Raw genomic sequence first — 23,117 nt, 5'->3', positions numbered from 1 at the left:
ATAGTTGGGGGTATTTGTTGTTGTTTGTTTTTTGAGACAGGGTCTTGCTCTGTTGTCCCACCCCAAGTGTTGTGGTGTGATCGCTGCAACCTCAGACTCCTGGGCTCAAGCGATCCTCCTGCCTCAGCCTCTCGAGTAGCTGGGACTATAGGTGTGCAGCACCATGCCCAGCTAACTTTTCTATTTTTAGTAGAGATGGGGATCTCACTCTTGCTCAGGCTGGTCTCGAACTCCTGACCTCAAGAAATCCTCCCGCCTTGGTCTCTCAGCGTGCTAGGGTTACAGGCATGAGCCACTGTGCCCGGCCTGTTTTTTGTTGTTGTTTTTTTTTTTTATTCTCTCTCAGTACATGTTCTTTTTGCCTTTATATAGAGATTATGGTTGCGTGAGGGCGTGTGCTATTTGATTTGGTAATTTGTCAGTCCCATATGGATAAATCCATGGCTTTTTCATTTTTGCATCATAACACTTAGCAATGTATTTAAAATACTAGCTGTTAAAAGAAGTAATGAATAATGCGTTGGTTCAGAGGATTGCTTCATGAACAGGGTTAAATCTGATCCTGTAAGCATGAGAATCTCTTCCTAGACCACGCATTCGTTCAATTACCATTTAACAGACAAACTCAGTGTGGTAGTTCCTGAGTAGATACTAGCGATAGAAAGATTAAGGGGGCCGGGCGCAGTGGTTCATGCCTGTAATCCTAGCTCTCTGGGAGGCCGAAGCGGGAGGATTGTTTGAGCTCAGGAGTTCAAAACCAGCCTGAGCAAGAGCGAGATCCCGTCTCTACTAAAAATAGAAAGAAATTAATTGGACAATTAAAAATATATAGAAAAAATTAGCCGGGCATGGTGGCGCATGCCTGTAGTCCCAGCTACTCGGGAGGCTGAGGCAGGAGGATCGCTTGAATCCAGGAGTTTGAGGTTGCTGTGAGCTAGGCTGATGCCACGGCACTCTAGCCCGGGCAACACAGTGAGACTCTGTCTCAAAAAAAAAAAAAGAAAGATTAAGGGTACCGACTCCAACCTCAGAGAACGTGCTGGTGGCCAATTAAACCAATGGATTATCTCAACCCAGTGGAGGAAGGGCTGTATGGATGTAAACAGAGGGTAGTGGAACCCAGAGCAGGAACCCCTCACCCAGGAGCCCCTCACCCAGACCAGAGGGCAGCAGAAGGAGAAGGCAAACTCCCACGGCCAAAACAGGGAAGCAGAGGGCAGACTGGAGGGGTATGTGGCAAGAATAGACCTTCCTAGATGAGGTAATATATGCGATGTGTTGTAAAGGGTGATTAGTACATATGCGTGTAAACAAAAAAGGATAGAAGATTCCAGAAAGAAAGATGTGCAAAGTACAGCACTATAAGCGTGGTCTGCGTGAGGAAGGACACACGGCTCAATATGACTGAAGCACAACAGACTAGAAAGGGACTGGAGGGGTGACAGGCGAGGCCGGGGAGGTCGGTGAAGCTAAACCGTGATGGGCTTCAAGGGCCCTGCACGGAGGTGGTTTTGATGGGTCCTGAAAACAAAGAGAAATATTTTAAGCAGAGAAATAACGTTATTATAGTTGAATAGTTGAATAATATTTACATGAATGATTGCAAGTTTTTTAAATAAATAAGTATTTACATAGTAAATATTTAAATGACTTCAGAAGTAGTTGGCAAGAAAAAGTGCAGGGGCGAGGCAACACGTGGCGTGATCGTGAAGGCAGGGAGAGGAGTGAGGAAGCCATGCGAGTAATCCGAGTCTGAAATGATGGGAAAATATTACAGGGTCTGACTCGAGGCAGAGACATCAGTCAGGGGATGACTGTGGTACAATGTCCCAAGAGTAAATGGCAAGGGACTTCGGATGGTGACAGTGGACTGGAAACAGGGGAACATGAGAGCGCAGAAGGCAGCAGGCCTGGCAAGCTTGGAGTTCTGCTGGGGGGGCTGCGATGGAGGAGGCCTTGCAGGTCTCTGCCTGTGGCGCGCAGAGGTGGCCGGGCCAGCTCCACGCGCAGCCACGCAAGGTCTTGCGTGCAGAAGACACCACACTTGGCTTAACGCTCTGCTGTCAGGGTCTTAAAATTCTTCATAAATTTGAACAAAGAAACTTATGTTTTCATTTATCACTGGCTTCTCAAATTATATTGCAAGTTCTGAGAAATACCATTCACTACGAATGGAGTCTGAAAAGAAGATGAGGCCGAGTAGATGGGCTCACGCCTGTGATCCCAGCACCCTGGGAGTCCAAGGCAGGAGGATCACTTGAGCTCAGGAGTTTGAGACCAGCCTGAGCAAGAGTCAGACCCTGTCTCTACTAAAAATAGAAAAAATGAGCCAGGCATGGTGGCACACACCTGTAGTCCCAGCTACTCGGGAGGCTGAGGCAGAGGATGGCTTAAGCCCAGGAGTTTGAGGTTGCTGTGAGCTAGGCTGACGCCATGGCACTCTAGCCTGGGCAACAGAGCGAGACTTTGTCTCAAAAAAAATAAAAAATAAAAAAATAAAATAAAAAACGATGAGTTTTCGTTCTCGTTATGAAAGATGATGAGTACAACTTAGACCCGTCATGAGGCTGTAGGCTTTCTGCTCAAGGCTAGTGAGTGGGGATTTTTGTTAGGCCTTTAACCCTGCCTTAATGGATGGCACCCATAAGTGTTGGCCAAGCTGAGATATTTTGTGGGAAACCTCTCTGGAACGGTCACGTGAAGATGTCTAGCAGATGCGAGGATATATGGGTTTTCAGACCAGGAAAGATGCGACCAGAAATAGAATGTTGGGAGGCATCAGCCTGGAGAAGATGTCTTGAATGGACGAGGTCACCCAGGGAGAGGGGACCGAGTGAGAGAGTACGTGAAGGTCTGAACTATGGAGATGACCAGCAACAAACACAAACAGAGAAACAGAGGAGAAGAGCCACAGACAGGAAGCCTCTGTGGCTGGCAACGGCATTACGACAGATTTCCTGGGCTCCAACCCTGCTCTGCCACTTACAAAAGCGTGACGTGGGGCTTTAACTGAACTGTGCTAAGCTGAATTATGGGAATAATAGGACCTAACTCTCAGGGCTGTCGTGAAGGTTCAGTGAAATACTCCAGGGCAGACGCTTACCATAGGACTTACGGAGGAAAATTCAGTGAGTGTTAGCTATTATTCATTATCATTATTATTTTTCAGTGCAATAAAATAAGGAGAAATAGATGCTGTGGAAGATGTCACGAAGAGAAGAGAGTTAAAAGATAAACCAAAGGAAGTAGGCTAAAATGCCAGATGCCTGAATAATTTAATCAAGGAAAGGACTAAAAAGTCCCCATTGACATTCAGAACAAAGAAGTAATTAACGCGCTGGACGGGAACATTCTCCGTGTGCCAGTACTGATTCTGTTGATTGCTCTTGACCACTCAGATGTAGGACTTTACCAATGTGGAAAATGAAACTAAGCTTATCTGATGTTGCTCTCAGTAAACATATAAATGGTGCCCCCAAAATTTCAATTGTGAACATGTTTTCTTCCTTTTCTAATTATCCCTTGGTCCATTTCCAAAAGGCCATAATACCCAATTTAAAAGAAATGGAGGCTGGGTGTGGTGGCTCATGCCTGTAATCCTAGCACTCTCGGAGGCCAAGGCGGGCGGATCGCTTAAGTTCAGGAGTTCGAAACCAGCCTGAGCAAGAGCGAGACTCTGTCTCTACTAAAAATAGAAAGAAATTAATCGGACAACTAAAAATATATAGAAAAAATTAGCCGGGCATGGTGGTGCATGCCTGTAGTCTCAGCTACTCGGGAGGCTGAGGCAGGAGGATCGCTTGAGCCCAGGAGTTTGAGGTTGCTGTGAGCTAGGCTGATGCCACCGCACTCGAGTCCAGCCAACAGAGTGAGACTCTGTCTCAAAAAAAAACAAACAAATAAAAATACATAAAAGAAATAGAGCCCTTGTTATGCACTGATGGCACTGTGATTTATAGGAAAGCTGAACATGGACCCCAAGACTCTGAAACTCCCAGCCCTCCTGTTAGGAAAGGAAGTTTCCGAGCACAATTACATCCTAACCAACTTCCTTTTAATAAATAGGAAAGATGTCAGACAATGCTTAAAGCAGGGCGTAGCCCTGTGTTCCTTACTGCAAGGCAAGTTCTTAGGAGTCAAGTGGCCAACAGAGACCAGTCCAAAGTTCTAACTGACATCAAGACCCCAGTTCGAAAAATATGGGGTCCGTAATGAGACTCCCAGAGATCATTCATTCAACAAATATTTACTGAGTGCCAGACACTGGGCTTGCTGCTAAAGGAAAATACAAAATTGGGTTAGATATGGGTTCTGCGTTCCAGGCGCTTATAATCTAATAGGAAAGACAAAGTGGAAAATATGAGTAATAGTTAAACCAGGTAGAACCTGACATGAGGCGTGAATGAGGTACAAATTGATTGTAGAAGTTTGCAGCAAGAAAGACTCCTTCTGGAAAATGGTTCGTGGTACTGAGATCGTAAAAGATAGGTGGAGTTGATGATGGGAACACTCTAATCCTCTCTTCTACCCATTTGAAAATATATGTGCAATAAATTATTGTTAACTACAGTCACTGTACTGCGCTGTAGAACACTAGAACTTGTTTCTTCTACTTTAACTATAATTTTGCACCCATTAACCCACCTGTCCCACCCCACCCCCCATCCTCTGGTAACACTCTCATTCCCAACACAAAGAAATGAGAAATGTCTGAGGCGATGAGGATGCCTATTATCTTGGTTTGATCATTACATGCTATTAATATGTATCAATTAAAAATTAAAATGAAAAGAAAAACTTAAAAAAAGATAAGTGGAGTTTAGATGTGGTGACAGTCAATATTTTTTTGAAAGAGGAGATATTACGAATCAAGATGTAGCAGAGGGATTGGCAAAGAGATTTTCTGTTTCCTTAAGACTGCCCCCCACTCCTTTTTGGAACCGCATTCTGGACACATCACTGCCGCAGGTTAAGTCTTTGGTTAAAACTCCCAGGTGGTGCCAGCCCCCAGGTGGGTGGCTGCTGGAGTTCGCAGACTCTGTCTTAGCAGAGATGGGACAATTGGAAAAGATAACCACAGTAATTGCCCGAAGCTGAGAACCCTCCCTTTAAAACCTCTCCATTTCTGCCTGTGTTCAGGAAATTTGCCCTTTGGAGATGAGAAGGTCCACCATACTTCCTTCTTTGCCGGCAAAGTAGACTCTCTCTTTCCTTCCTCCTCAAACCGCTTGTCCTCGTTATTCGGCCTCGTGGACAAGTGGCCAAGTTTTTGGTAACAAAGAGCCAATGGCAACTGAGTACTGGTTGTTTCAGGAGCAGCGAATCACTTTTCAGGGTTTGCGTACAGCTAGAAAGGTGTTTAGGAGTCAGATCATGGGCATGACCGAATGCCAGACCAAGAAAAGTTGGACTTTATTTCATTGCCTGCTAGGAGCTCTGGAAGCCTGTTACGGCAGGACCTGAGATATTTACAGACCCACAAGTAAGTAACATGGGTCTGGACTTTGGGAGCAAGAAAAGCCAAGACCGAATATGCAGACACGGGGATCTGGGAGGAGAATTGGTGGTTAGGATCAGATGGAAATACACAAGAACACCGAGATAGAGAAATCATTGTAATTACTCTGCAAATATCTATACGTCCAGGGCTGAAATAGAAAAAGGAGTCAATGACCTAAAACAGAAAAGATATAGTCAGAACACAGGAAAGGACACAGAAATGCATCCTATGAAGGATTTCCAGAATGAGGAGAAAACATGAGAAAAATAAGCTTCACTGTTATATGTTAGGTGCTCATTGATAGTTTCTCATTCAGTCATCACATAATGTCTCTGGGGTGAACATTACTTATCTCCGGCAGATGTGGGGACAGAGGAGGCTCAGAATTCTAAGCCACTTGATCAAAAGGCCACATCACTCGTGGCTGATGGAACAGAGATCCGTATCTGGCAGGGCTGAGTGGGCCAGCAGGGGGGGTCCTGGACAGGAAATACGGATTGTGGCCAACTCTGGAGCCGACTTCCAGGATGACACTTGCTAAGTCACTTCATTCCCATCATGCTTGGGTTACTCGTGTTTTGTCAGAGTTTTGAGTTACATCATTTCCTACTTCCTTTTCAGTTCTAATATTTCATGATTCCGTGATTTTACTGTTACAGTAAACTCTTGAGAGGGTGCAGAGGGCATGGGAGGAAAAAATAGGACTGGCATAAAAAATAACTAGGATATCAGGTGAAAATGTCTTTTCATCTGACAGTGAAGGGAAGGATGAGAGGGTGGTTAGACATACAAAGTTTGAGAAATTGCATGTCGGAGGCATAAGATACCGAACTTCAGAATTGGTTGGATATTGGGCTGAGGGGAAGTGGATAGTTTTTTTTTTTCCTTTAAGATAAAAACTCTTTAACAAATTAAGTATAGAAGGAATGTACCTCAACACAATATAGGCCATATATGATGACTCCACTGCAAACATCATACTGAATGGGGAAAAGTTGTCATAGTTTCTTCTAAGAACTGGAATAAGACAAGGATGCTGGCTCTTAGCATCCTTATTCAACATAGTACTGGAGTCCGAGCCAGAGCCTTCGGGGGGCGGAGAAGTGGGTAATTGAGAAGGGCTCCTAGGAGCCTCAGAATGGGCTGTCAATCAGTCCGGCTGCTTTGGGCACACAGCCATCAACACTGACACCTCCGCGGGGACTGTTGAGTGAGTTATCACAGCCTGCTTGCTTTTAGCTTTTTAAGTATCTTAGAGAAACGAAAGAAGGAGAGATGTGTATGGATAAATTAGCATCTAAATAAATTTTTTTACAACCTTATGACCTAAGTTCAGGGTCCACTGAGCAAAGGACACAGCCTTCGGAATGTCCCCAATGCAGATCTATGACCTGGAAATTATATGCCGGGCTCTACATTAGCGTGAATTCCAACTGCGATGGCCCCTTTGACAGACAGACCAGCAGCCTGCTCTGGTGAACGGAGCAAGGGCTTGAAAATCGAGACACCTTCGCTCAAGCCCTCGCTCTGCTAATGAATAGCAGAGTGACACTCACAGTGCTATTCACAGGCGTGTGTCTCAGCTCACTGATCTGTTAACTCCGGTAGTACCGACTTCCTAAGTAAAATTACCTGTCAGCAATAGGTTCACACAGTCTGTTTGATAAAAGTAAAGGGTTGGATCTGATGATCTGTTCAGGCTATTGTCAAGTTTGTTGGTATCTATCATCTCATTTGTTAAACTTAAAAATATATATTCCAGTTTACTACTTTAATATGATCAAAAATTTCAAAAAATTATTAAATGTTTCTTAATAAGTAAAATCATAATCTTAGAGTATTTTTTTTCAAATGACACACAAACCCTTCTGACCTTCTGATATGCCCTCCGAGTCCTCTTCCCGCCCCCACCCCCACCATCAGTCACCGAAGCGACAATAGTTCACTCCCTTTGGAATAATTCTGACCCAGTTGTCAAAGTCATCATGGACCAGATTCCTGGCAGGGTACAAGTTTGATCAGCCATGTCCAAAGGTCTAGTTCATTTCCCCTTTTCCAAGTGGAACATGTTTTTCTCTGGGTTTAAAACCAATCTTCTCTTATTGTACATGTGTGAAAGAAAAGCAGAGGTTGTGTGTGTGTGTGTGTGTGTGTGTGTGTGTGTGTGTGTGTGAGAGAGAGAGAGAGAGAGAGCGAGTTGGTTTTGTCTATTGGTCTTAATCACCAGCCTTTATTTACTTATTTTTCTTTTTATTTCAGAATATTATGGGGGTACAAACATTTTGGTTACATAAATTGCTTTTGTTCCATTCAAGTAAGTTATAAGAGTGCCCATTCCCCAGATAGTGTGCATTGTACCCGTGGGGTGTGAGTTCACGCGTCCCCTGCTCCCCCGGCCCAGCCAGTCTTTAACTGTTTACTCAGCCTGGTCTCAGAGAAAGTTCCTGGCAGTCTGGACTTCAACCTCAGGGCAAGGTTCTCCCCCGTGGCCCAGACACTGCACAACCAGCTGCAACTGAAAGGTACAGTTTTGAAGTTTCCTTAAGCTGGGTCTTTGATACAGTTGGAGCGGTTGTCTGTTCAGTGGCAGCTTCAGAGCAGACACTGCGAACAAAATAATGGAGCCTCTGAGACAGAATGTGAAGACAACACTGCCATTGTCCTTAGGAAGATACCATATTTCTGAAGAGTATGGCTTTCTCCTTCCAAATCCTCTGGTAAGAATAGAGCCTTGTGCCGGGTCAGAAACAAGTTTCTTGAGATGCTGCTTGGGTGGTTTTTTGTAAATATATGTGATTATTAAGAGAGGTGCAATATTAATACCACGTTATTAACCTGATAAAGATGCCACATATAGAGTTATAATTACCAACAAAAGAGAACTGACAGGCTGGGCGTGGTGGCTCTCACCTGTAAAACTAGCACTCTGGGAGGCCAAGGGGGGAGGATCACTTGACCGCAGGAGTTGGAGACCAGCCTGAGCAAGAGCGAGGCCCTGTCTCTACTAAAAATAGAAAAATTAGCGGGGTGCGGTGGCTCACGCCTGTAGTCCCAGCTACTCAGGAGGCTGAGGCAGGAGGATCGCTTGAGACCGGAGGTTTGAGGTTGCTGTGAGCTATGTTGAGGCCATCGCACTCTAGCCCAGGCAACAGAGTGAGACCCTGTCTCCAAAAAAAGAGAGAGAGAGAGAGAGAGAGAGAGAGAGAGAGAGAGAGAGAAGTGACAGCTACAGCAGAGGATATAAATGGAATGGCTTTTGTGCCAGTTTCTTTTACTGGATTGTCAGTTAGGCCAGGAAAATTATAAGCAAATCTGTATTTATCAAGAAAAAGAATGAACCTGGATAAAGATAAATTATATGCACAAATATAAGAGCCACAGCAATAGCCGCACTGTGCTTCCCAGTTCTCCTACATACTGTAAGGTATTAGTGAGAGGCAAGGTCCTCCAACAGAGAACAGCTGGAATTTCTCTATTACAAATTCTATCCTTTGCATTGCATGTATGTTTGTAATGCAAATTTTTCCAAGAGAGCTATTCATAAACGGCTCTGGGGCACTACCTCTAACATTTTAGTGTAAATTTGCCAACTTGACTTTCCCCTGGGAGCAAAACAGAGAACCTGAAGGATCTTGGGTGCTTTCAGGGGTGGTGGGAAGAATTTCTGAGAAGAGGAAGGAACGAATAATAAACAGTACCTCTTTCTTACCTCTACTCAGAGACTAACCTGGAATGCAAATCTGGTTCATTAGCTGGGCCTTTTCAACAATTTTCTCATTGAATGTAGTGCAAGGCCTAGAATACTAAAAAACTCTTAAGAGTTTTTGCAAACCGTCTGGTCCCAATTCCCTCTTTTTACATTTGGGCCACTTGCCCAAAGTCATTATTAGTGGCAAAAGCAGAGCTAATACTGAAGACTCTGAACCTAGTTTTCTGTCACATCCTAAATAAGGGCCAAGACCACGCAGTGAACAGTCTCGGGATGTGACGCCGCAGACATTGCAATAACAGAATAAACTCCCTGCCTTCCCCCCACCAGCCTAAGTTTCCATTTAACGATGAATGAAGAATGGTCTAGAATTCGATGAGCTTTTATTGAATACCTGCTCTGCTGCTTATTTACTTCTAAGTGTTATTGCGGAGACATCAATGACAATAAAAACTATTTGCTGCTTTCGAAGTTCTCTGTAGAGCGCTGTTAGCTATAAGCCAAGTCACAAATCTTTAAGTCACTTGGGCATGGAAGTAATGACCGAAGGGTGTTGTGCAGAGTAGGGTCGTGGTCCAGAGTACTGGACTGTGTTCTCTGACAGTTTCACTAGGGTGACCAAGTGTCTCCATTTGCCACGCACTGAATGGAGTCCTGAGATGCAAGACTTTCAGTGCTAAACTGGGAAAGTCCTGGGAAAGCCAGATTGTGTCAATCGCCCTAATCTGCATTTACTAGCTCTCGTGGCCTTGAGTGAATCACTAGCGCCTGACTCCCAGTTGTCACATTTGCTGGATGGGGATCTGGTGCCACCTCCACTACACTGCTGTGGACAGTGAACGTGGAAGCACTTTGATAACTCCCACGCAAGGACTAGACGGCAGTCCTCCTGAGTCTCAGCCCAGTGCTTGTTAAAAGCTCCACTCTTCACTCCTGTAACCCTAGCACTTCGGGAGGCTGAGGCAGGAGGATCACTTGAACTCAGGAGTTCGAGACCAGCCTGAGCAAGAGCAAGACCCTGTCTCTACAAAAAAGAGAAAAATTAACCAGTTGTGGTGGTGCGTGCCTGTAGTCCCAGCTACTCAGGAGACTGAGGCGGGAGGATTGCTTGAGTCCAGGAGTTGGAGGCTGCAGTGAGCTATGATGACACCACAGCACTCCAGCCTGGGCAACAGAGTGAGATCCTGTCTCAAAAAACACACAAACAGGCCGGGCGCGGTGGCTCACGCCTGTAATCCTAGCACTCTGGGAGGCCGAGGCGGGTGGATCGCTCGAGGTCTGGAGTTCCAGACCAGCCTGAGCAAGAGCGAGACCCTGTCTCTACTAAAAATCGAAAGAAATTAGCTGGACAACTAAAAATATATATAGAAAAAAAATTAGCCGGGCATGGTGGCACATGCCTGTAGTTCCAGCTACTCGGGAGGCTGAGGCAGGAGGATCGCTTGAGCCCAGGAGTTTGAGGCTGCTGTGAGCTAAGCTGATGCCACGGCACTCTAGCCTGGGCAACAGAGTGAGACTGCGTCTCAAAAAAAAAAAAAAAAAAAAACACACACACACAAACAATAAAACCTCCATTCTGGCTGTATAACGTGATTTGGGAATATTTCCATCCCGCCTAGTTCACAAGGAAGAAAGGGCCAATAGTCCATCTTGGTCTTATGAGGATTAAATATGCACACTGAGCTGAGGAAAAATAGTATCACAAAGTAGGAGCACATCAGACAGGGCCGCAATTGTGGAGTTCTCTTTGCTGTTCCCTTTTTTTATCAACGCAGGAACCAGGTGAGAAACAAATAACAGCATCAAGTTGTCATGAGATTCTGACCCCTTAGAAGAAATTTCCCTTCCTCAGCTCACATAAAAAACTCCCTGACAAACTGGTTCTACTCTGTTCTAGCCATATTCCCCAGAACTCTCAAAAGGTAGTTCTTTGTTTCTTTCAGTTTTAATTTTTCTTTCATTTGTGTGAAAATGTTATTCATCTTCCTTTCTGGGAAGAGGTGGAGTTTGTCAGAATCTCCCCCAGGTTGTGCCACAAACAAGGAGAGACGCGGCGGGCAGCTCCCCCCGACGGCGGTGTTGCAAGCGCAGATTGTGAAACCACGGTCAGGGCCTCTGCTCCGGGGAGCGGCCGGGCCCTGCTTCCCTCCAGTGTGAGGACAGTGTCGAGTGGGCTGCTGTTTCTTCATGTCAGCTGCCCTCAAAGATGTTCTTGGGGCATCTCTTTCAAAAGAGATGCCCTTTTGGTTTTTTACTATAAAAATTTGCTTGAAAGTCTTGCTGAAGAAAACACGGTCAAGCTAGTAAATTAAAAAAAAAACAACATTCTGCCTTCAAGGGAGGGATCTGACTTGGTTTCGATTATTCTATTCCATTGTTTTTATAAATGCTCAAACCTTTCCAAGCTCCAGCGTTCCAGTGCGGCAAGTTTGTGCCTCACAGACTCATATCCATAAAAGTACCATGAAAAGCTTTTGCCAGATCATGTGTCTTGTGTGTGTATGTGCATGTGTTTTGAGGGGGAAAGGGGTAATTTCTCTTTAGACATGAAGATAGCAAGGAAATTACTTTGGCAGGAAAGGAGGTTACAGCAGGAGCAGAACTGGGAGGTCTCCGATGTCAGGCTCTGGAGTTTGCATGTCTTGCAAGCGATGCAGTGCTGGTATTTGAAGTTTCCTTGCAGAATGTTAAGCGCGTGGTTGTTTGGAGTGGAGGTTCATGAGCTGCACTACCTGGGGAGTTTTACAAAATACTGATGCCAGAGCTCCATCCAGAATGGTTTGTTCAGGATCTGCAGCCTGCATGGCCTCAGTGCTTGGAAATCAGACTGAGGGGGGCAGGGAGACGGCCACGATGGCACAGCTGAGAGCGGGGATGGCTGCGGAGAGGAAGGTGCCATGGTAGGAGAAGCACCCGGAAGGGATTGGAGTAGGTTAACACATTGACGGCCACACTAGAAAAAAAGTTTTTTCCCTGGGGCCATGGTGTTTTATTAAAACAAAATGATCCTTTCTAATTCGTTATTTTTTATTGGTTTCTGTGCATCAGTTATATACAATGCAATCCACGTTTTTAGAATTAAATTGTCAGTATTAATTGTAATAATAAGAACATCAACAGGTAAGATTTTCATGAACCAACTGCAGGGTTTTGCTTCACAAGGCCCCCGGGTCAAAACCAGCCTGAGTTAAATACGACTCACGTGGCAGACGATGTGTTCAACACAAAAATGAAGGAAAGGAGAAATTTTCAATGTACCATGGGGGCAGGAGAAAAGGAGGGCAAAGAGTCAGGGCTCTGCCGCCCCACGCTCCCTCCCCAGGCTCTGGGAAGATTCCTTATTTGCCTTTTCCGCCTCCTGGGGCTGCAGGTGTTTCTTGGCTTTGTGGCAACTCCCTTTACTCTCTGCCTCCACCTTCACATGGCCTCTCTGTGTCTCTTTTCCCCTCCTGTCTGTGACTTCTCTTAAAAGGACACTTGTCACTGTGACACAGGAAAGTTCTCCCAATGCTGGGAATCACTTTTAGTCCACATGGGTCCTTGGCTTCACCCAAGAAAGAATTCGGGAGCGAGCTGGGCGCACACCGCTGCCTGCTCTGCCCCCTGCCCATCCCCGCCATCACCCCCCAACGCTGGGAGCACTTCAGTTAGACGTCACAGCCTGGCCTCTGCTGTATTTGAAAACTGCTGTGTCCCGGCTGCCCTGACAGCCCAAGAAGGAAGAGCTTGCGTGATCATCGGCGAAGACGCCTGCCACACAGGGCGGGTGGACGCTGTGGTCTACACTTCTCAAAAGACAAGATAAATATTCCCCATCAGACCCATGAATCCCTGTGCATGGAGAATGGGAGGCTGGTTAACGGGGTGTGGGGAAACGTGCTTACACCTGTTCTTTTCTACTTGTTTATTCTCGTTCCAATCTACGTTCTTGTCTTCATTTTCAAATCTCTGGTTTCTACGCTACTAACCTGATCTCTCTCTCCAGCTACCGACTCAGCTTTTTTCTTTTTAATTTATAAGGAGAAGGAGTTTATTTCTTACAGTTATAAAGGCTGAGAAGTCTGAGGTTGGGGGCCACATCTGATGATGGCTTTCTGGCTGTTGGGGACTCTTGGCAGAGTCCCAAGGTGGTGGCCGGCATGGCATGGCCAGGGGCTAAATGTGCGGCTCAGATTTCAGTGTGTGAAACTTCTAGGGAGTTCAGAAAATTCCACCACAAAATATGACTCCTTGGTATTAAGAGTATTTTGAATTACAGGCCCCTGAGATCAGCAAAGCACTGGAGGGGGCTTGCCCTCTACCTGCATAAATCGGACTGACCCAGCGAAAGATCAGAGGGGGCAACCGACTTTCCTTCCTCCCCTTGTTATCCCAACACATTTGCGAATTCAAGTGGACCTGATCCAGAGCATTTAAAACGTAATACCTGTCCCTCAGGTTAAGTTCCAGGACAACCTCTCCCGCCCGCCATTCACCCTCCCTAGCAACGGATTATCACCCCTAAACAGATTTACCTGTATTCCTCATTTCCCTCCCTTCCCTCTAAAAGGCTTGTATAAAATTGTCTGAACTTCACCGGGATATAGAGTAATCACTCTGTGATTCTCCCCAGGCACACGGTAAATAAATCTTTCTATTATTAATCTGCCTTAATTGTGAGTTGATTTTTCAGCAAACTTTCATGGAAAAGGGCAAGTTTCCCCTCACCCCTACAATATACAAAAAAAAAGAAGAAGAAAGAAAGAAAAAGAAAATTTTAAAACCAGAAAATTTGTTTTTATAGAAAGGAATGCCAAAGATGTTATTATTTCTTTCCATCTCACTTCTTTCTGGGTCTTCTGATTTTTGGGAATGAGGGAAAGAAAAACATTTAAAGTTGTTTCAATTTTTTATTCTCTTGCCCCCACACCCATCCTCTCAGCCCACCGTTCTCTGTGTGCTTACTCTGAGGAGGCTTGGAACACGCTGAACTTTGAGTCAAAAGAGGTTTGATCTGGTCACGAACCAGATGTGTAACCTCAGGAAAGTCATCTAACCTCTCTGGACTTAAACCTTCTCTAGTTTAAAATGGAAATAATGAGAAATATTAATATGTCCTAACTCACAGCACGTACGATTCAAATGTAGATGGATTACAGATTTAAGCATTAACAGTGAAACTAGAAATACTTTAAAAGAAACAATGTTAGGATGGGAAGAACCTTCTAAGCGTGATTTAAAACCCAGAAGCATAAATGAAATACTGGTTCATTTGACTACTGTGTTAGGAATGGGTATTTCAAACACACACAGAAAAACCCAATGACCAAAGCATAAGAAAAGCAGATTTTCATCTGCTCACATTTTATTGGCCAAGTAAGTCACATGGTTGTATCTAACTGCAGCGGGCAGGTACTTGCAACCATACCTGGTGCACAAACAGGGAGAGCTATAGAATATTCGAGAGCAGTCGTAATGACTGTCACACCTCCTAAGATCTCTCAAATCAAGAAAAACTATGCTGCTTGGACTAATCAAAAGAAGCTGCTACGTTCTTTGTTTTTCCTGTGCCATAGTAACCAGTAATGCTCCAGACAGCTACTGCTCCACTGACAAAGAACAGAGCCACCACCTGTCCCTTGACAGGCAGTGTGAGAAAGCAAGGAAATTTTGTTGCCAAACTGAGCCACTGGTTTCTCTGTTGCTCTGGCCTAACTGACCCATCCAGATGCGACAGACAGAGGTGGACTTGAGGTTCAGCTACGGTGCCCATCCATCCACCTCTTGTCTCACACCCAGGCCATTTCACTAATTTTCATGACCTGCCAGGTTCTGTTGGCTTGCAGAATTGTAAAGCTGCCTTGCATAATGCTGTCTTAGCGAGGTTTGTTACAATTGCACTAAATTATGTACCAACCACTTGCCTGGTAAGTAAAGGCATTCCTTTTAATTTTGCCTCTCGGGATAATGAAGTATGCTAGCAAAACCATTGTGCTAAGGCCCTTAGTATAAAAAATTTCAAAACATATTGATAGTTAATATTTTCTTCTGGGATGATGCCCATTACACTTTCAGATGCTTTGATGCTGCTTTCTTTACTGTGTGCATGATCTAACTTACCTTCTACTTGCAGGAGACAGTCTTGCTTTTACTTATAACCAAATATCCTTTAATGTCATTACAAAAATGATGGAAAATACTAAAAGGGAAGCTTTTTTACAGCACAACTATTTTTTTTTTAAATTCTTAATATTATTTTTTTGTAGAGATGGGGTCTCACTATGTTGCCCAGGCTGGACTTGAACTCCTGGCCTCAAACATCCTTCTGCCTTGGCCTCCCAAAGTGCTGGGGTTACAGGTGTGAGCCACCAAGCCCAGCCACCATGGAAATTATTCATGAAAATGTTTACATAAAAAAAAAAGAAAAGAAAAGTTTTCTCAAATTCATTAATAACCACAGAAACGTAAATTTAAAGAACAGAAAGGTAGCAAGTTCATAATGATGCATGTGGAAAATATGCCATGTAAAATGTCAGGAAAACCACACAAGAGCATTCAAGAGTTATCACTCCTGGATGCAAGGATGAGAATTAGGATACTTTTATTTTCTACTTTATAAACTTTGTGATTTTTGATTGTCCTGTGTAAAGGAAAATGAAACTCTCAGGACCACTCCTTGTGTAAAAGGGAAGGTCAGGCCTGGAGGCTGAGTCATGCAACACCCCCTTCCCAGTGAGCAGTTGTTACTGACATTGTGCATTAGCCAGCTCCCCAAGGAAAGGTCGAAGTCCTCAGGCATCTTCAGGGCACTGACCCCACAGACCATTCATAAGGAAATTCTTTGCTGGCCTCTATAAACAAGGACATGTCAATCACAGCTTTAGGTGTGTAGTCTAAGTCTAGCCCCTAAAACTGAAGGCTGTTCAATTTCACACTGATAATGTTGATTCCAAGCTTATTTTCCCAGGTGTCTTGGCCTCATACAGCCATACCCAGCTAATTTTTTAAAAATTAGTTTTGCAGAGATGGGATCTTGCTGTGTTGCCCAGGCTGGTCTGGAACTCCTAGCCTCAAGCGATCCCTCCACCTTAGCTTCCCAAAATGCTGGGATTACAGGCTTGAGCCACGGCACCTAGCCCCAGAGTGCATTTAAATGGGTTATAGAATATCTTTAAAATCCTTTCTCCCCTTCTTGGTTACTTGCAAGGTGTGGTCTCCGTGTCTTTGGTTTCCAACTTCAGGATGCATCACATTAGTTGGAAGGCTTGTTAAAGCACATACTGCTGACCCCACCCCAGAGTGGCTGATTCTGTAGGGCTGGGTGGGGCCCAGAAATCTAAAATTTCTAAAAATTTTGGGGCCCAAAATTTCTAAAAAGTTCTCAAGTTACTGTTGAGGCTGCTAGGCTGGAGGCTGCTAGTCCAGATGATCTCAAAGCTCCTGGTTTTCTTGTAATTGTGAGTGATATAGAAATTCAAACGTTAGAACATCTTTGAAAAGGAAGAGGGTTTACAAAAGGAGGAAAGAAAGCATTCTTCTAGAAATCTAAAGGAAAAGAAAAAGTAGGTATTAAAGAATAGAGTGCAGCCTGGTTTGATGCAAAAGGAAGCACCGAAGGATTTCCAGGCAAGCCGAGAAGCACAGATCCAGAGGCTTTAATTCAATGCTCGGAATGTGATTCTTTATACAGGCATCAAATAAGGTAAAAGCAGAGGTAATAATTTAGCTACAGCTTCTTTTCTTCAAACCCATTTTACAGGGGTCTTCTGAATACTACTGTGACCATGCATTCTTGATTTTCTGTTATAGAATTAATTGCGAATTTTCTACCCCATCATTTCTGTACCTGCATTCTATTTTTGTTCATCAAACAAATTGCCCAACTCACAGTCAGCTCAGCTCACCACAGATCTGTCCGCCTCTGTTCCTACTAATGGTCTCACTCTGCCACCAGGCTACAAATCCCCAAACTGGTATCAATATATGTATCATATTTCTTCTTCTGCACCTACAACTGCGATCTGCTGGAGAAAATGACACCATCATGCTAATAAACCTGTTTCTCCTGGGTCCAGAGCAGAGTGAGCGCGGTAGACTGAGGCGCTGCGTGGGGAATGCGTGAGGAAGGCAGCAGGGTGCGGTCTCCTCCCTGCGAACACCCGAACCTACAGTAAAAATACAGAAATCATACTGGGTGCGATTTGATTTGTTGTGAAAGACAGTACAGGGTGCCTGATTTGTCCCGAACTGATGCAGGGTCAAATACAGAAAGGAGAAGATCGAATAAAGTCCAAGCCTGTGGATAGAGGGTTGGGTGCACCAGGCTAAGAATTCATGAGGAGCCTGGGCCCAGGTTTGTTCTAGGTTCTGCGGGAGAGAGGACCTCCACCGATAGACTCGTGTGTGGCTTGGGGATCTACGCTGACCACCCGAAATAAGTGACTGAGGCAAAGACCTCAATCAACGGGAGTTTGTTAAGCCAAGTTTTAGGACGCACCTGGGAAAATACAGGCCAGAGATGCATCTGTGGTGGTTTTTTCCAAAGCAGGACCTGGAAACTTTCAGGGCAGAGGGCACACAGGAAGGAACAGAGGAGAGGGGTGGGCAGTCAGGCAGGTGGCTACATTCTCTGGAGGCCCAGGAAGTGTACATTTCACGTAAGATAAGGTGGATGTTTGGAGAGAAGAAGGGATTAAAGGAAGAATGAATTACGCAGATGTCTCTGGGGGGAGGAGGAATGATTGATCTTGTCCTGTCTCTGTTCTGCGCCTGGGAAGACAAACCTGTCATCAACCTTCTTAGCGTGGAATTGAACACATGGTAGTGTTAGGAGCTAGACTTAGCCTGCGGACTCCAATTTATAGTCTGCATGTCCTTGTTTCGGAGGGGCCAGCAAGGAACTTCCTTATGAATGGTCTGGGGCAGCCCTTGTAGATGCCTGAGGCCTCGCACCTTCCTTGGGGAGCTGGCTGATGTACAATGTTCATGACAGCTGCTCACTGGGAAGGGGGGTGTTGCATGACTCAGCCTTGTGAACTAAAACAAAATTTTAAGGCTCACCCCCTCACCAGCTGATTAAATGGACCCCCTTGTGACCAAAGGAATATCCTAAAACTAAATTGCCTGCCAGGAGGAAGGAGGTCAGACATGCCTTATCATGCCTCCCCCTCCCCTTTTTGGGGACATCCTTTATAACCCATTAACAGGCCCAAGGGTATGCAAGACAAACCTGCAAGTGGCTTGTCTCTGATAAACAGCTCCTTATGTTGAAACAGTCCAAGCCTTTAGACAAAGCTTCATGTCTTTAACCAATTACAAGCCAAAGAATCTTTAAACCCACCTATAACCTGTAAGCCACCCCCCCCTTCAAGATGGCCCACCTTTTAGGGCCAAACCAATGTACGCCTCCCACGTATTGATTTACGACTTTACCTGTAACCCCTGTCTCCCTGAAATGTATAAAACCAAACTGTAACCCAGCCACACCGAGTCCACTTGCTCAAGACCTCTTAGGCGTGGCTCCGGGTCATGGGCCTTAAATTTGGCTCAGAGTGAATCTCTTTAAAAGTATTTTACGGAGTTTGGTCTTTTTTCCGTTGACAGCCTCCGGGCTTGACCTTCCCTTTTGCACAAGAAGTTGGTGGGGAGGTGATCTGAGATTTTATTTTCCTTTACAACACCTGTCCAAATTGATAGTTTTCAAACTTCCCGGGGTTCTTAGTGTACCCTCTATATTATTTGTATTTGTTTAGCTCTAGCGCCCTGTTATATTCCCCTCTGCAATTACTTTTATGCCTCAGGTCCTGCAACCTGATCTTCACTCCCATTTGCTGAGAAACTGGGTGCACAAAGCGAGCGCTTCCCCATTCCAGACCGTCTCCCCTGCAAAGCCAGACATTCCGTCTGGGCTCCCAGTCCCCTCCCTCCCTTCCTCCGTGACCTCCTGCCTTGAATTACATTGCACACGCCCCTGTCACCTCTGCTTCAGTCTCTCCCTCTTGCGACAGCAGACTGCAAATCGCTGGTTTCTCATTTTCAAAGGAGATCGCTCTCAAATGCAGCTTCCCCCTGTGTTAATGCCTTATGGCCGCTCTCCTAAAGAAGTAAACTACATTTTCTAGGTTTTTTTCACTTCAGGAACACATTAAAATTTGAACCCTACTTACAGGACCTTGACCTAAACTATACCATACCATGTATAATTTATCAACTAATATATATTAGTGACTTCATAGTTTTGTTTTGTTTTTTAAAGGGGGCAATCTTACTGTAACTTTCTAATGATGTGTTTGAACTGCTGGTGATTCCCCACTTCTGTGAAATCCTCTGACGTCTTGACTTCTATAGCGTCATCCTGTTCCGGCTGACTGAACTTCTGTAGCCGTCTTTCTGATCTGCATTGCTGGATTCAGTTCTGCTTGCCACGTGAATATTCCCCTGTGTGCTAATCTAGGCTTTCTTCTCACTTCACTTTGCATATTCTTTCAAATGACACCCTTGTGGTTTTAGCCACACGCTAGGGATTTTACTACAGTTTTGCTTTCCAATTGTATATTTCTAATACGACTTTTCTCCTGAACCTTAAGCCGTATGTCCAACTTTTCAGTACACAGCTATATGGTTAGATTCCACAGACATTTTTAGCTCAATATATTTAAAAATAAATTCACTATCTTTATGACAACTCTCTGACTTCCACTTGCATTTCTGTTGCAACTTGTGTTCCCATCCACTCATTTGATCACCTAATTCATAAATGTGGAAATCATCCTCACTTCCTCTTCTTAACCCAGAGACACAACATTTAGTTGTGCAGGTTGTCCACTGAAAAAGGAGGCCCAGATCATGGGGACAGACCAAGGATTGGCAAGCTGTTTCTGAAGGTTCGAACAGTAAGCACTTTAAGCTTTGAATACCATAGGATACCATATGGTTTCTGTTGCAACTACCTAACTCTACTCCTATAATGCAAGATCAATAATAGACAATGTGTAAACTAATAAGAGTGGCTGGTTCCAGCAAAAATTCACAAAAATAGGTGAGTTTCCCATTCCCTGGGTTAGAGTTGGGGGTCACTAAAACCCAGACTGTGTACCACTTGGCTGAACCATGGGCCCAGGGTGGGCACACAAACAGTGCTATTGGGGTTAGGGACTGTCTTGCCTTAAACACCCACCCCCGAATTTAATCATCACATCATTTCAATTTTATTTCTCAAGTATATCTTGAATACATGCCTTTTCATTTCCAAATTCACTGTCATCGCCTAAATTTAGACCTTGAACAGTAAATATTTCAAAGGCTTTCTAATCTTTATATCCTAAAATCCAGCAAAAAAAAATTATCTTCCTAAAATTCGAATCAAACCATGTCACCAGCTTCCATAAAGGGAAAACTCATATATTCTACAAAGCACATTTGATCTAAGTTTCTACCCCTGATCTTCCATCGTCCCTTCTCTTGAGCTTTATATTCTGACGTTGTTACGGCAAGTGTCAGTGACCGGTCCCAGGGGAATAACCGAGCGGCACGCAGAGAGTTGGAGGGTCAGAAAGTTTAATTTCTGGCAGCCCAGATGGGGTCAAGCCTCCCAAAATCGGAGCACCTCTTCCGGGTTTTTGCCAGGTTTTATACTTTTTTGGGGGTGTTACTCTTAACAAATCACACACAAGTGTAAATGATTAACCAATTAGCAAAAAGATTTAAAAGTTATCCAATAAACAATGATTCTTAAAAGCAGTAGAATTATGATAGGCTTATAAAAAACATTATAATTATGATAGGCTTATAACAAACAAACAGTATAATCATGACAGGCTTGCAGTTTTGTTCAGCTTTGCTCAACTGCTCTGTGGTTTTAGCTTGCAAAGCTGAGAGGTGTCAGCGTCTACTTTAGCTGCTTTGTGGTTTTAAGCAGAATCAGCACAGAAATTCCCCTAGTATGCACGGAAATTTCCCTAACAACGTCACTGAGTCATGTGCATTCCTGAGAAACACACGTCTGTTCACCCACTGTCCCCTCTGCATGTGCTACCTTCCCTTCTTCAAATTCCAACCCAAAAAAGTCACATTTGGACTCCAAAACTAGGCTCAATTGTCATATTTCTATGAATATTTCCCTTTAATGTCCCCTAACAGCTGACAGCATTAACCACTTCCTCTTCTTTGCACGTTCTTAAACTTACATACATGTCAGTAATGAAGCATCACACTGCGTTGGTAGTCAGACCTACATCTGACTACATTTCTTTCTCCCTTACTAGACCACGTGCTTGAAGGAGTGCAGGAAATTTCACCCCAAAATATGACTCCTTGATATAAACGGTATTTTTATGTATTTTTTTCTTTTGATTTCTAGCACAGGTATGTATGTATAGAATATTTTTAATTAAAAGTCTTGTTAATGGAAAAAAAACCTCAACTCTGTAAGATGATTTAAAGACATTTATTCTGAATCGAATATGTGTGACCGTGGCCCAGGGAGCCACACTCAAGAAGTCCTGACTAAGTATTCTGGAGGCTGCTGGGTTATAGTTTGGTTTTATACATTTTAGGGAGACAGGAATTGCAGGTAAAATCATAAATCAGTACATGAAACGTGTATCTTATTGTCTCAAGGAATCTGTTTTGATCTCTGTTTTAACATTAATACTGGTCAATTGTTGTATCTAAAGTACTAATACAGAAGGGAGTGGGTATAACAAGATGTGTCTGACCTCCCTTCACTTCATGGTCAGAAACTCAGTTTTAAAGTTTTTCTGGGGTTCCCTTAGCCAGGAGGGAGTCCGTGCAGTCAGCAAGGAGGCTCAGGATTTTACTTTACTTTATAGCCCTTAGAGAGCAACAGGACTTGGAAGGGACTTTCCCTCATCTCCATAAAGACCAGAGGGACCCATCAAGAACAGTTGTCTTCTCTTCCCTTCCCCATTTTCTCCCTACTTATTGCAGGAAAGAAGACCAAGAAGGTAACCAGAATGGCCTGACCCTTTTACAAAATAATGCCTGTCTCTCAGGTTCATTGAACTTCTGAAGAAAATCATTTACAAATCAGTCTCTTCTCCCCCATCCATTTGTTCTCCCAAGTATCCATTCGTTCTCACTCTCAGTAGTAATCACTTATTGCCCATCAACAGAGTTATCCGTATTCCCCATCTCCTCCCTCCCCCCCTGAAATGAGGTTAGGTAAGTATTTGGGTCTCACTGGGATACCGTAATTACTTTGTGATTCTCCCCGTCTGCATGGTAACAACAAACTTCGTATGCCTTTTTTCTTACTAATCTGCCGTATTGTGAGTTGATTTTTCAGCAAACCTTCTGAAAGGGAAGGGGAAGCCTTCTCTTCACCCCAACACACTCCCTAAAGACAAAAGCTGTGTTTTTGACACCTGTAATTCTGCAGCACCTAGCACAGGACCTAGCATATAGTGAATTCTCAAATGTCATTGAACTGAATTGACTTGAGTTCTCCTGGAGACTGAAATCTGAAAGCAGCTACTTTCTGAAACCACCTCCCAGAGAGGCCTAAAATATGTACTTGTTTCTATTTTAAATGCAGAAAGAACTTCCAGATCATTATAGTCCTTGGATGGAAATTGCCAACAAACTGCCTCACTTGATTGAGAGTCACCAGCTTCGAGCTCATGTGAACAAGGTATATCTTTTTCTTTTTCTTCTTCTCTTTGCCCCTTTCTCACCATTCTTTTTTCTCTTAGCCTTGTGGAAGTGGGTCAACTGAACGGGGCAAGTAATCACTGCCATCGAGCTTGTCAACAGAGCTGTCTCAGCCTTCCTAAAGAATGGGTTGACTCCTTCCTGTTATGATACATGTATTACCTAAGGGTTCCAGAGCCAGGACAGTACATGCCTGGCATGTATTAACCAACCACCAAATGTTTGTTTAAGGAAGAATCTGAGTTGTAATTTCAAACA

At 44.2% G+C, this 23,117-nt stretch overlaps 1 protein-coding gene across 1 annotated transcript in view; it reads left to right on the top strand.

The window, feature by feature from the left end:
- Window positions 1-8,005: 8,005 nt before the first annotated feature.
- The window catches only part of IDO2 (indoleamine 2,3-dioxygenase 2), a 52,614-nt gene continuing 37,502 nt past the window's right edge, over window positions 8,006-23,117 (top strand). The window contains exons 1-2 of the mRNA XM_012657147.1: window positions 8,006-8,217; window positions 22,744-22,839. Coding sequence (XP_012512601.1) covers window positions 8,119-8,217; window positions 22,744-22,839 — 195 coding nt within the window. The 5' untranslated portion in view covers window positions 8,006-8,118. The remainder of the gene's footprint in view (window positions 8,218-22,743; window positions 22,840-23,117) is intronic.

Source organism: Propithecus coquereli, unplaced genomic scaffold (assembly GCF_000956105.1).
Source record: "Propithecus coquereli isolate 6110/MARCELLA unplaced genomic scaffold, Pcoq_1.0 Scaffold530, whole genome shotgun sequence".
NCBI classification, from domain to species: Eukaryota; Metazoa; Chordata; class Mammalia; order Primates; family Indriidae; genus Propithecus; species Propithecus coquereli.
Note: the sequence above shows the minus strand (reverse complement) of the source record. Positions and strands in the feature narration are given on the sequence as shown.